General features: G+C 37.5%; 1 protein-coding gene across 4 annotated transcripts in view; it reads right to left on the minus strand.

Moving 5' to 3' along the window:
- Positions 1-15,447, minus strand: part of TMEM135 (transmembrane protein 135) — a 255,633-nt gene that overhangs the window by 14,769 nt on the left and 225,417 nt on the right. For all 4 annotated transcript variants that reach the window (XM_017948833.3, XM_017948832.3, XM_017948831.3 and 1 more), the window contains 3 exons: positions 10,973-11,014; positions 4,481-4,627; positions 906-975 (listed from right to left, as the gene is read on the minus strand). In XM_017948833.3, the coding sequence (XP_017804322.1) occupies positions 906-975; positions 4,481-4,627; positions 10,973-11,014 (259 nt within the window). The remainder of the gene's footprint in view (positions 1-905; positions 976-4,480; positions 4,628-10,972; positions 11,015-15,447) is intronic.

Below are 15,447 nucleotides of genomic sequence, written 5' to 3' on the forward strand. Positions count from 1 at the left end.
CCTCTACTAAAACACAAAAATCAGCCAGGCATGATGATGGGTGCCTGTAATCATCCCAGCTACTCGGGAGGCTGAGATGGGAAAATTGCTTGAACCCAGGAGACGGCGGTTGCAGTGAGCCAAGATCGCACCACTGCACTCCAGCCTGGGTGGCTGAGCGAGACTCCATCTTTAAAAAAAAAAAAAAACAAAAAACTAAAGAACTTGCAGCAGGTGGTGCCACCTGTGCCATGCTGACTGCAAAGAAAGTAACTTTCTTCCCAGAAGTGGTGGTGATGGGGGAAGGGAGGAGGGACAACACAACGGCAGGGGAGGAGGGAGAGACATGCTAGTACACAAGTCCACTAGGGAGTCAGGAAATTATGCCAGGCATAGTTAGCTCTCTTAATGTAGAGCAACTGTGGACATGCTCCAGTTACCTCAATGGCTTAAAAAAAAAAAAAAAAGTAATAGTTTTACAAGTCCAAAATTAAATGCCATTGTACCAGACTGGACACAGTGCATACAGTGTATGTGTGTGAGTGCTGATCCAGCTAGCACACAGCACAGTCTGGGAGTCTTGTTCTAGGATGTAGTTCTAATGAGGATACATTACAAAGTACAAATTTTAATGACTTTATGTTTCCTTGTTGTTATCCCATCTTATCTTCTATGTCGTAAGTTTTAAGTAAGCCAATTTTTAAATAAGCTAATTTTTAAATTATTTAAGGATCTGGTAAGTGAATACTGGAAGCTAAACTGTCACCTATTGTCATAAATTTCTCATCTCTTGAAGTCAGATTCAAAGAATGATAGCAGTTATTAATGTCAACTTTTCCATTTACTTTTAAATTATTTCTAAATAAGTAAGTTATTTCTATACCCATTCCCTATTGTTAATAAAGTACATACTTTCATATACTTACTTTAATGCAATAAGAGATGCAATTATCTTCATAATGTTTGCAACATCTATGCCTTGGTCCATGTTTGCATCTGAAAGTGAACCCAAAAAAATTAAACTAATTATAATTAGAGTGTGTATATCCATGTGTTTGTATATGTTTGTGGATCTGTTTAAAGCTTTCTAACCAAGAAAAACAGGAAAAAGAGAAGAAAACATCACTCACTTCTTTTTTTGGCGGGGGGGACAAAGTCTCGTTCTTGTCCCCCAGGTTGGAGTGCAATGGTGCAATCTCAGCTCACTGCAACCTCTGCCTCCCAGGTTCATGACATTCTCCTGCCTCAGCCTCCCAAGTAGCTGGGATTACAGGCACCCGCCACCACGCCCGGCTAATTTTTGCATTTTTAGTAGAGATGGGGTTTCACCATGTTGGTTAGGCTGGTCTCGAACTCCTGACCTCAGGTGATCCGCCCACCTTGGCCTCCCAAAGTTCTGGGATTACAGGTATGAGCCATCGTGCCACTCACTACTTCTAAATGTGTGTCACTTTTGGTGTTTTAGGACATACAGAAGCAAGAACAACAGATATTTTTGCTTTTTCTACTTGCTGCTTACCTTTTGACACATTGTATAAACTATCTGACTGCAGTCAAAATACTTGAATATGGACTAGAGAAACCACTCTGTTAGGTATTTGTGATTAAATATGAAAAAATACGTATATATTATGTATATACTCTGCCAAGTCTTTTGGAAACTTTAAATTGCTTATTGTAGAGTATAATGGTAATAAATCATCCATGAAGTCAGTACTTGAGCAAAAGTCATAATGAGAATGTGCTCAGGTTACAGGAATTTATACTTAATTAGATTTGAGAGAAAACATCTGGAAAAGAAACATGATATAGTATTAGGATTCAAAATTCAGTTGAAATAAATATAGAAATAGAGATCATGTGGTAATTCAAAAGTAGTTAATTTGTGATTTAACTGTAAACCACTTAACCCTCTAGTGTTTAATAAATATTTCTGCTGGGAGGACTACTGTTCACGATGCACTCATTTTAATTATTTAGCATGTTGAATCCAAGACTATTTATTAACCCTAGGCATAAAAAATTAGAATATCTAACATGGTTCTAACTCTCCCTCTCTCTTTGAGGGTTCATGTTCCAAAACAAGCGGTCTTTATAACTTCTTTCAGACTGTAGCTAATTAATTATTTTCATGGTTGAACCATATGAATGTTTTCCTGTTTATAACAATAACTTGTAGAGCAATGTTCTGGCTCTGCACCTCTCCGATCCCATTCGCAAATTGATTAGCAAGACCTTTACAGAAATCCAATTCTGCACTACAGCTGGAGTATACAGCCTTTCCTAGTCAAGGGTGACAGCAACAGTTCAGTTCACACTGGCCATAGCCCTTATATCTTTAGAATGCTAACGCATATCTGGCCATGTGAAGCTGCTGAGTGATTAAAGCTGGAGGCCTGAAAAGCAGTGAATAAGAGAAAGGCTGCCTCATGCAAGCCATCACTCTTCACACTTTTAAGTGTCCCCTTCAAAGACATTTCTCAGCCATTGCTACCAGAACTACACTGAAATTGTTAAGCTTCTTTTGTTTTTTGGGGTTTTGGGTTTTTTTTTTTAAGAGATGGGGGTCTCACTCTGTCACCCAAGCTGGAGTACAATAGCATGATCATAATGATCATAGATCACTGCAGCCTTAAACTCCTAGGCTCAAGCAATCATCCCACCTCAGCCTCCTGAGTAGCCAGGACTACAGGCACATGCCACCATGCCTACCTAATTTTAAAATTTTTTTGAGAGACAGGGTCTTGCTATGTTGTCTAGGCTGGTCTCAAACTCCTGGCCTCAAGTGATTCTCCCACCTCAGTCTCCCAAAGTGTTAGTTTTACAGGTGTGAGCCACCATGCCTGGCCTAACCTTTCTTTGCTAGTGAAGTTAAATCCTGATATCAACTGTACTGTCAATTAGTCTTTCTTAGTCACTCATAAATGGCTTCCCAGAACCTGGACTGCCTGTCTCCTGTATTATTTACTTTGCTTCTGTATTATTCTGCATCTGCTTTCACACCAGTAGACCCACTGAGGCTACTCTGATATGTTCTGTCATGACCTGATCAGTTCTGACGCCCCAGGCATCATTTACCCATATAATTCATTCTCTGCATTCCCCTCTGATTCCCGTTGAAATTATTTCCATTAATAGGATCCTTTCTCCCTTTTTTCCACTGAGGTAACCCATAACTATTTTTGAACTTGTTTAATAAATTCAACTACCATAATTATTCCTGTTATCTTCTAGATGTATTGTATGTTAAGATGAAGACAAAACCTTTAAATTCAATAAAAATCTGAGTACCCTCCCTGTGCTCCTATTTTATGTCAGGCAAGTTCATAGACGTTATCTCATTTAATGCTCACAGCAATTCTTAATAGAGATTATTAATCCCAGTTAACAGATAAGAACTTGGAAATGCACAATGGTTAAATCTCTCATCCAAAGTTACAATGCTGGTAGAGGGAAAATAAGAGTGAAACATAGGTTTTCTAATTTATTAAAGGACCTCAGCTTCCTATAACTCAATGGTCCCCAACTTTTTTGGCACCAGGGACTGGTTTCATGGAAGACAATTTTTCCACTGACTGGGTGGCGGGAGAGGGGGATGGTTTAGGATGAAACTGTTCCACTCCACATCATCAGGCATTAGATGCTCATAAGAAGCATGCAACTTAGATCCCTCACACGCGCAGTTCACAATGGGGTTTGTGCTCCTATAAGAATCTAATGCCACTGCTGATGTGACAGGAGGCAGAGTTCAAACGGTAAAGCTCGCTGGCCTGCTGCTCACCTCCTGCTGTGTGGCCGGGTTCCTAAAAGGCCTCGGACCAATACTGGCCCATGGCCCAGGGGTTAGGAGCCCTTGCTATAACTGATCCCCTAACTTTCTTTATTGCCTACTCATTCCACCCTCTCTAAAATATCACTACCAAGATTTTATTTATTGGTTGATAATCTAATTTCAAACTATTAAATTTATTTTCTTAAATATCTACACTACACTAGAAATATAAACGAAAATCTGTATGAAATCTGAAAACTTCTTTTTATAATATACAAATAAAAACATTTCAGTTTGAGAACCCCAAAAATGTTCACTCTTACAAAATATCCTTTACTTAAGGGTTGTCCCTTATTATTCCTTAATCTTCTTGAATCTCTCTCAGGAATTTTGCTTCCTTCTTTCCACACTTGGCACATTAAATCAACACATATTAATCAGTTTCCTAAAGTTCTCCATCATGGCCTCCTGTGATTCTGCCTGGTTTGAAATACGAAAGTATTCCAATTCTATGTAAACCTATTTTAAAGGCATATGATGGTCTACAGTCCTGCCAGAAATAATAAATAATATTCACTTGCCATTGTGTGCCTTTTATAAAATTCTATGCAGTTTCTGATGAAAAATGATCATCATTACCTGAATAGAAAACAAAAATACCGTGGCACGGTACAAATATCATATGAAACAGTGACAAAGTAGGTTAAAATATCAAGATAAAGTGCTCACATTGAATCCACAAATTTCCTGACTAGACCAATCATATTCATTCTTCTGGGTTTTTCCTTGTGTTGCTCTCTCTTTTGTTCCACTTTTGCATATGCTGCCTCTGGTGAAAAAGAGTGTGTGGGAATTTCTTCCTTCCCTACAATGAACCTAAAGAAAAGAGCACAATGTGAGGCATTTTCCACTTAAAAAAAAATCAATGAGAAAAAAAAAAAGAAACTGTTTATAAACAAATACACTTTGGCAAATATCTTATCATTTGAGATAGTATTTTCACAATTTACATAAAATTGAATCATCCTATGAAGAAAAATAGACTTTTAAAATCTGAATACTCAAAAAAAATTAATAGTCATTTGTTTGATAATGCAGGTATTTTAAAATCAAACTGACCAAGTAAAATACAGCACAACACTTAATGAAGCACTCTTTAACATGGGACACCACTTTTTAAACATACACCTTACAGTTTTTCAAAAAACCAGGTAGACTTGGGTATACTAGTAAATCACAACACTAATAAATCACGAAAATTATGTATTTTTTTCTTAAATTTGGCTAATAGTTACAATTGAATGAGATTCTCATTTACAGTAAAACTCGACATTTATGCCTGTCATTTTGAGTCATAAACAGCGGCAGCACACTCGGTTATCTGTATACACACAGGGAAACAGAGGGCACTACAGAACAGGAATCAGAAACAGTCAGATTCCCCAAGTCTTCATATTATTTCATTAGGAAATCTGAAAGTTGATGTTATTCTAATCTACTTATTTTTCTTTGGAAAAATAAAATATCTAGAAAATAATATTCCTGTTTCATCAAAACTAGACTATATTTTTGCAAAGACAATGAATGGAAAATATTATCACAATTGGATATGCCTCAAGAAGTATCTCCTTTCTCAGAGTTTGCAGTATCACTGTTTACACCTATCCTGTAAGAGTCATTGCTCTTATAAAGATTAAGCTTTCCCAAGGTAATACTACCTTCCAAGCTTTCAGAAAATATAGTAAAATAGAGATAGAACGGGATTAATAACAATACACTAAAATTCTGGAACTTGAGTCAGGCATAGTGGCTCATGTCGTAACCCCAGCACTATGGGAGTTGAGGCAGGACAATCACTTGTGGCCAGGAGTTCAAGAACATCCTGGTCACCACAGTGAGACCCCACCTTAACAAAAAAATTAAAAATCAGCTAGGCATGGTGGTGTATGCCTGTAGTCCCAGCTACGTGGGAGGCTGACATGGGAGGATTGCCTGAGCTCAGGAGTTAAAGGTTGCAGTGGGCTATGATCATGCCACTGTACTTCAGCCTAGGCAATACAGTAAGACCCTGTCACTTTAAAAAAAAAAAAAAAAAAAAAGTAACGTCAGACCTGTGACAAACAGAATATGAAACTATAAATACTTAGAAAGAATGAAAAAGCTGTTACTACCAACAACTGCAACCCATCCTGTTCAGACAACCTTGGTAAAACATCTAGCTTATCAAATCATAAGGGGTGTGCAAGGGGTTTGTTTGTCACCAGATGGCAGCTGTGCATCTTTGGTAGCTGTCAGTTCAAATGAATTTGTTTCTCACTTATGGTTGTACATAGAGAGTTTAAGATCTGTACTGCTGTTCTTTATTAGCAACAAGGGTAAAACTATGCCAGAACAGATAGAACAGTTTCTCTTACACCCTTCATAATACTGTTGTTAGTTTGGCCAGGACTGACTATTTCAGATTAGAAGTCACTTCCTTGGAGAAGCTGACCCTGTCCCAGGCCAGAATAATTCTGTGCTAGGAGAGCCCAATGAACCGCCAGTACAGTAATGTACGTGCCATTTTAGTAGTCTACATCCGCTACTCAACTGTGAGGCCTGTGAGACCATGTGTATCTTCTTTGCTATTATATTCCAGCATCTAGCATAGTGTCTGGCACATGGTAAATACGTAATACATATTGAATGAATGAATATAGTAATAGCTAGCATTTTCTGAGCATATCTTATATGACAGACACAGTGCCAACTGAGCCTTTTACAAATACTAATTCATTCATGTAATCCTCACAACACTATAGGTGTCACAATTCCCATGAGAGTTGGCATGGTTAAGTATCTGGTCCACAACCAATAAATTATCAGTAATTATTTGAACCCAGAATTGTCTGGCCTAAAGTCTGGCTTCTTAATCACTAAGCAACATATGTTTCTAACTATGTTTTAAACTATGATGAATAAGGCTAGCACACCTTCAGAGTCTCACACTGGCTTTTCTCCCGAGGTTGTGTCCTTGACACTATTCTCTTGACTTCTACTGTTACCTACATACGCAGATACTTTTCAAATCATCCTACATAGAATTTCCAGAGGAAGCTTCCCAAAGTACACATCTGAACTGACTACACATATCCTCAAGGAACTTCACGGGCTTATGGCCTACTGAATTAAATACAAACTTCAAGCTTAAATCAGTATCTGATTTAAGATACTGTGAGGCCTCTGCAGAGTGAGTGCTCACTATAGGAGCTATTATTATATTACAATTAAATGAACTACTTGACATTATCCAAATAAACCATGTGTCTGTATTGCTCTTCTTATCTGGATCATTCTTCCCTACATCTTTTCTAAAAATCTTGTCTTTTAAAATCCAACTTAAATGCTCCTTCCACTCGCTCCTTCCCACCCACCCCCACAGTAAAATAAAAGTATTAATAATTTGGAATTATAGAACACTTAACTTCTATTATTACATTTCGGTTTTTCTAGTCTATAAGTAATTTTGTGCAAATTTCCTGCTTTCTTCTCTCCATTTACTCCTATCCACAGCTTGGGGAAAGATGCTAGGTTAGGTTTGCCTAAAATATATTCCTGAGATAACCTACACTTCTCTTTTGCAACATTGGACACAGTTATAATTAGTGCTGTCTTTCCCACTAGACCATAAGCTCTCTGAGGACAGAGACTGTATCTGGCTTATTCCCCAGTGTATTCTCAACACTTAGTACAAGACCTGGAGCAGAATAAATTATACTGAGTATATCTATCAGTGAATGTTAACTCTGTAGCTCCTGTATTATCTCATACTTGTTGAGGAGTGCTGATATGGTTTGGCTCTGTGTTCTTACCCAAATCTCATCTTGAGTTGTGATCCTCACCTGCTGAGGGAGGGACATGGTGGGGGTGATTGGATCATGGGGGCAGTTCCCCCCATGCTGTCCTCGTGATAATGAATTAGTTCTCAGGAGAGCTGATGGTTTTAAAGTGTGGCACTCCCTCACTCTAGCTCTCTTCCTCTCCTGCCGCCTTGTGAAGAAGCAGCCTGCTTCTTCTTGGCCTTCTGCCATGACTGTAAGTTTCCTGGGGCCTCCCTAGTCATACAGAACTGTGAGGCAATTAAACCTCTTTTGTTTATACATTAACCAGTCTCGAGTAGTATTTTTATAGCAGTGTGAGAACAGACTAATACAAGTGATTTTTTAAAAGGTGCTAAACTGAGTTTTTGTTTGTTTGTTTGAGACAGAGTCTCACTCTGTCACCCAGGCTGTATTGCATTGGCATAATCAAAGTTCATTGCAACCTCCGCCTCCTAGGTTCAAGCAATTCTCCTGCCTCAGCCTCCCAAGCATCTGGAATTATAGGTGCCCACCACCACACATAGCTGATTTTTGTATTTTTAATAGAGACGGGGTTTCACCATGTTGGTCAGGCTGGTCTCTAACTCGTGATCTCAAGTGATTGCCCGCCTTGGCCTCCCAAAGTGCTGGGATTATAGGCGTTAGCCACTGTGCCCAGTCTGAAGTGAAGTTTAGTATTTTAAAGCTTTTTAGCCTTGTCTAATTAGGACACATTACACTGCAGTACTGTGTAAATATTTGTCCTTTGTGGATAAAGGACAGTTTTCCTCTGAGTGAACAATGTATGTTTTCATGATACAGCAATTATGATCTGTATGAGATAAGCACTTCCTTATGCCATTTTATGATTGTATTCATTTAAATCTCACCATTCTCAAATGTGTCAAGCTCTGTGTATCTTTTCCTCACCAAAGTTTAATATTGTCAGGAAGTCATATTAAATTGTGCTACAAAAAGTATTTTCCTTTCCCCTTCCCTTTGTAATTAATATTAAATTTTGCACTTTTGACATGCCATAAATTTACAGCATACGTCTACAATAAAAATCACAACCACCAGGACTGCAAAGAGGTAGCAGGAAAGACATGTCAGATAACACTTTTTTGAAAGCCTACAAGAAGCACACACATTATTTTTTTACAATGAAACTTAACAATAAAAAATATATTTGGCTTTTAGTAACATTCTTCTGAGAATCAACTTTATAAGTGTGAGATTAATTCATCTGCAATGGAGTGAGTCCATATTCACCATATAAATTCAAGAAATAGCCACATTTCTTGAATCCAAATTCACCACACTGCAGACTGATTATGAAATAGGATTAAAATGAAACAGAATTTGCTTAGTGGAAGAAGATGCACAAATAAACATATGACAATTCACAATATTTAAGTTTTCTTGCTTTAGCAACAAGAATATTAGCAAGAATTAACAAACATTTTTCTAGAATATTTTTCTATAATACAGTGAAAAATTAAGTGCAAATAGTCCAAACTAGCCCTCTGTTAAAAGTGGATTTGAAAAAAAGACACAAAACCATCTGACACATTTTAAGTTTTTGTAACAATTCTGGGAGTCTAAGGAGATGTAGGAAAACAAGACTAAGTTTTTCCTTCTCTTTTGAAAACCTAACTTTTGTTTTTGTTATCAACTTTAAACTTAATACCAAATGCTTTCTAGCCAATGCAACAACAATAACAAAAACTTTATTTTCTAATAAATATCATGATCTTTTACCAAAAAGTAACAGTAAGGAAATTAGTGTGGTGTATTATGACTTAGAAAGTTATTGTTCCCACAGAGTTCTCACAACCAAAGATATCCTTAATCATACAGTGGACTCCATTTGTTCCCTCCCAAACCAGTTTCCTTGCATGCCATGTGATTTTCTGTTAACAGCACCTTCTTTCAGGCACTTTGGTTTCCAATACTTGGCTGGGATTGCAGGGTGGAGGGGAAAAGAAGGAAAATATCAGTCTTCATTTTCATTCATTGCAAGTCTTAACTTTTTCTGCTTCTCTTTAATCCTCCTACTGTCACCCAAATTCTAGTCCTTATTGTCTTTCCACCTGCTGGTTCTCTCTTTTTTGATGTCCCAAATACTGCAGCCAGACCAATCTTTCTGAAACACTGTAAACCACCCTGCTCAAAAAATGTTAGTAGCTCCCTACTGCTGACCTTATCAAATCCAAATTAGTCTCTTTTTTTTGTCCCCCCAGGTCTTCCATAATCTGGCCCTACTCTACATACCAAAAAATATTTTATGTTTCCTAATATAAACTTTTCCTACCAATTAAGTCCATTTTCTCACTGCTACCTCACACTTCGTGTTTACAATTTTCACTCTCTTGCTACTATTATTCACTTCCACCCAGAGTGCACTTCCTCTTCCTTGTAGTTATTGAAAGCTATCCTTAAAGTACAGTTTAAGGCACATCATCTATGAGAATATAACAAAAATAACAGTCAACATTTCTTGAGTATTTACTACATGCCAGCCACTGTTTGAAATATTTTTCACATATTAACTCATTTGATCCTCAAAATAACCTTGAGACAATCACGTAAAAACTTTTGCTAGTACTGAAGCTTTCCCTAATTTTTCCCTCCAATACTTGCAGTAAAAACCATACTACTAATCTTCACCAAGCATCTACTATACGTCCTTTGGATTACAAAACAGGCAACATTTATGATATAAACTAGACAAACACTGGGTATGGAGTCAGTATATACAGTTAACTTGTGTGAGGTTAAATTAGACAAATATTCTAAGCCTCAGTTTTCTCATCATGTTACCTTTCACAGAACTGTTGCAAAAATTTAATTTTCTAATCTATGAGAAAATTCTTGGTGAACTATAAAATATAATGCTAATGCTAACCAACATTTCTACAGTATATACCATGTACCAGTTGCTATGCTAAAAGATGGGCTATGCGGTGAAAAGACTCTAGTGATACTTAAAATCAAATTTGTGTTTGACTGTGCATGAGTCTTGCCCTAAAGCAAATAATCTAGTACCACACAATTAAATACTTAACTTTTCAGTAATTGTTCATGAGCAGCTCTGTCTTTCCAAGCTCCCTGAAGTGAGTTCTTGTATTTCTTTTCAAACACCCCGCAATAGAAAGCACACAATAGGTCCAAAAGAAGTAGTTGATTAATTTTTAGAGGGAAAAGTCTGACAAATTACTCTTTCAATGAGCTATATATCCGCAGGCTTGGAAGTACTTTTGTGAATTCTAAAATTATTTTCAGTTTAAATGTTTAGTCAATAAATATTTATTGTAATTATGTATAATGTTTTAAGTTAACTTGTAAATTCTCTCTCAACATAAAAATAAATGTTACTTACCTAAGTGCAGAAAATGTAAATCCTTTCAAACCATCCTTGCACCTAAAACAATAAGAATTTACAATCATAAAATATTTTGAGGTATAAACAGTATATTACATTACTATTAAATCTTTTCCTGAAAATAAATGTTTTAAAAGATGAAACTCTTAAGGCAAAAATCTGAACATTATGAATGGTCAAAAGAGCAACAAGCAATGAAGTATGTCACCTTACACAAAATGATTAATATGATAATGCCTTCCTACATCACATTAACATTACTTAGAGCTCAGCTCTCAAATAGGCAGGTTGAAGAGAGACTTAAGTAAATCTAAAGGCTCCATCTGGACTTCAAATGGGGGCTGGGAGTAGAGCAGGTGCTACAAATCCCTGGGGGACCAATTTGCTGAGAAGAAAAAGACCACATACACCTGGTGGGTGTTTAGATCTAGATCAATTCAAGGTTCTCTCTTTGTCCTACCTATTACATCGGAGAATGCACAGTATTCTTAATACAGAGTTGGCAGGCACAGAAAGGTTTCAAGTTTAGTTCAACAGTTTTAATTTCTGATTAAGCCCAATTAGAACAGATCACAGAGCATGAAGAACAGAGTTGGGGTGAGGGGACAGCAGAAAGAGAGGACTCCAAATGGTATTTATTGAGTGCTTACTATATAGCTGGGCACTGTTTTCAGCTCTTTATATGTGTTGTCTCATTTAATCGTATCACTAAACTGTATGAATAGAGATTTTTGTCTATTGCATTGCTACACAGAGGCTCGAAGAATGCAGTAACCTAGGTCACAAAAGTAATAGCAGTCAGAATTCCAGAATTCGGGGGCTGGAGGGGATTGTCTGACTTTAAAAGTTATGTTTTTTTCTTATACGTCCTCCTGAAACAGTCTACTCTCTTCAGTTGGGGAAGATTCAAATTACATGGTAGTTAAAAAAAAAAAAAAAAGATTCTCAGATTTGCAAAAAAATATTTAAACAAGATCTTAAAATGGGGACATTACTATGCAGGCTTTACAACATCCTGCTATTGTCATTCAATGTCTTTGTTCTTCTTTATCGCTATGATCACCTTAAACAAAGGGCTTTTGATTATTTATTATCAAAATCCCTTGAATAAATCTATAAAGACACTGGATATTCTTAGATAAAGAATAAGGCCTAGGCCGGGCGCAGTGGCTTACAGCTCTAATTCCAGCACTTTAGGAGGCCGAGGCCGGTGGATCACCTGAGACCAGGAGTTCAAGAGCAGCCTGACCAACATGGAGACACCCCGTCTCTACTAAAAATGCAAAATTAGCCGGGCGTGGTGGCACAGGCCTGTAATCCCAGCTACTCAGGAGGCTGAGGCAGGAGAATCGCTTGAACCCACGAGGCAGAGGTTGCAATGAGTCAAGATTGCGCCATTTCTCTCCAGCCTGGGCAATAAGAGCGAAACTCTGTCTAAAAAAAAAAAAAGAGTAAGGCCTCAAATATTATAGGGCAGTTGTTCCCTATGTCTTCTGTATGAAAGACCACAAAGGAAATAAAAATTTAAGAAATCTATTTTAATCAAAATCATATACATTTGTATTAGATGCAGTATAGAATCTGAGAAAATAAGTTAATCCATATGCACAGAAATGTTTTAAAACAACCCCATCAAAAAGTGGGCAAAGGATATGAACAGACACTTCTCAAAAGAAGACATTTACGCAGCCAACAAACATGTGAAAAAAAGCTCAACATCAATGATCATCAGAGAAATGCAAATCAAAACCACAATGAGATACTATCTCATGCCAGTAAGAATGGCGATTATTAAAAAGTCAGGGAACAATAGATGCTGGTGAGGCTGTGGAGAAGTATGAATGCTTTTGCACTGTTGGTGGGAATGTAAATTAGTTCAACTATTGTGGAAGACAGTATAGTGATTCCTCAAGGATCTGGAACCAGAAATAACATTTGACGCAACAATCCCATTACTGGGTATATACCCAAAGGAATACAAACCATTCTACTATAAAGATAGATGCACACATATGTTTACTGCAGCACTATTTATAATAGCAAAGACGTGGAACCAACCCAAATGCCCATCAATGATCAAATGGATAAAGAAAATGTGGTACATATACACCATGGAATACTCTGCAGCCATAAAAAGAAATGAGATCATGTCCTTTACAAGGACATGGATGAAGCTGGAAGCCCTCATCCTCAACAAACTAACACAGGAACAGAAAACCAAATACTACGTGTTCTCACTCATAAGTAGGAGGTGAACATTGAAAACACATAGACACAGAGAGGGGAACAACACAAACCAGGGCCTGTTGGGGTGTGGGGAGTGAGGGGAGGGAAGTTGGAGGACTGGTCAATAGGTGCAGCAAACCACCATGGCACACATGTACGTATGTAACAAACCTGCATGTTCTGCACATGTATCCCTTTTTTTTAAGAAGAAAAAACACTTGAAAACTCAATTTCAATTAAGCAACACGATCTACTTCCTGGTCATGTTAACAGTGAGAAATGTAACCACAGAATTTAGCTAACATACTACATAATTATCTACCTTACACAGAATAGGGGTAAAGGCAAAAGAATTCGGATGGAACGATAAAATGTGCATGGGAAAATTATAGCATTAAAATGTTTAAACTTCTTTTTCCATCTGATGAAAGTGTTTTGCCATAATTTAAAAACCCATAATCTTGATAGGTAAGATGGTGAGGAAGCAGGTTAAGGGGTCTATTGACTGGAAAACAGAAAGCATTAAAAGATTATGTATATCTGGGAACAAATTTAGGCTTTCATATGTTATTGTTAAAAGACAGCCATTTATCTTTGTGCTATGCTGAATAAAGAATTCTGACAACTTGTTCTAGTCAGAATTGCATATTTGTGACCTTAAACAATAAATTTAATTGCAGACCAAAACATCAAAAAGTAGCTTTCAAATATAAGAGGAGCATATACAAATGAATTTGCAATTTCATTATGATGGAAGTTCAGTTCTTTCAGCAGAACTCTGTGAGAAGCACTTCATATTGATAAAGTCTTAGCATGGATTCAAAAGGGGCTATTCTTCTTTCCACTCATGTGTATAAGGTTTGTTAATGTAATTGAGGGTCAGATGTCTATGTCAAAAGAACAAAAAAGTAATTATTCCCATAAAAAGAATCTTTAAAATAGTAATATGGCCCCACATTTTGACACTAAGAGTATTGTATGAGCATTAACCTAACTACGAAACACAATTGTAATCTGTGTTGAATGTTGAAAATATGATATAAAGATTTAAACAAAGCAGATTCCATTTGAAGGTTCCTCATTATTCTATGGATTCGATTATTATAATGTAAATGAAATCACATTCTCCATTTAAGTATTAAGGCTCACCAACTTATTTGATAAATATTAATTAATAATGGCCACTATGTATAAGCACTGCCTGCCTTAGGTTCCAAGGACATAACTGTGAACAATAAAGAATCCCTGGTTTCACAGAGCTGGCATTCTAGTTGGGAAAGAGATACATAAAAAAGCAGACATATCATATAATGGTAATGGGTATGAAAAAAAAAAAAAAAAACCCCTGCAAGGTAAGGGGAGAAATAGTGATGTAGTCAGGCTTCATTACTTTACACAGTATGGCCAAGAAGAGCTTCTCTGAGAGGCAAAATGTGGTGATCTGACCAGAAACATTAGTGAGTAAAGGGGAGAGCATTTCCGTTTGAGGTAACCAAGTACACAGCTCATGATATGGAGTCAGCTAGGCATGTAAAGAGAAGCAAGTAGATTACTGTAGCTGGAGCAAAATAGGGGAGGGAAGTAGTGGTAGGAAATGAGGACCTAGCAATCGGGGTGGAGAGAGGGAGCAGTCTACATTTCACATAAGCCCTTTAGGCAAGGTAAGAACTTTGGGAGGTTCTCATCAGAGGAGAGGCACGATCCATCTTAAATTTTAAAAGAATCACTTGTGGCCAGGGACAGTGGCTCACGCCTGTCATCCCAGGACTTTGGGAGGCTGAGACTGGTGGATCACCTGAGGTCAGGAGTTTGAGACCAGCCTGGCCAATATGGCAAAACCCTGTCTCTACTGAAAACACAAAAACTACCCGAGTGTGGTGACGGATGGTGTGGTGACGGATGCCTGTAATCCCAGCTACTTGGGAGGCTGAGGCAGGGAGAATCACTGGAACCCAGGAGGCAGCAGGAGGCGGAGTTGGCAATGAGCTGAGATCGCACCATTGCACTCCAGCCTGGGCGACAGAGGGAGACTCTGTCTCAAAAAAAAAAAAAAAAAAATCACTTGGCTGCTGGATAGACTTATAGGAGGTCAAGGTTAGAAGCAAGGAAGCAAGTTAGGAGGGGAAAGATGATTGTGGTCATCTAGATCATAGTTGTAGAAGGTGGAGAGAAGCAGAGCTGACTGAAATTCTCAATGGTTTAAATGTGGAGTAAAAGAGAGGGAATTTACAAATTACTGAAATAAT

This window comes from Papio anubis, chromosome 12, assembly GCF_008728515.1.
Source record: "Papio anubis isolate 15944 chromosome 12, Panubis1.0, whole genome shotgun sequence".
In the NCBI taxonomy this organism is placed as follows: Eukaryota; Metazoa; Chordata; class Mammalia; order Primates; family Cercopithecidae; genus Papio; species Papio anubis.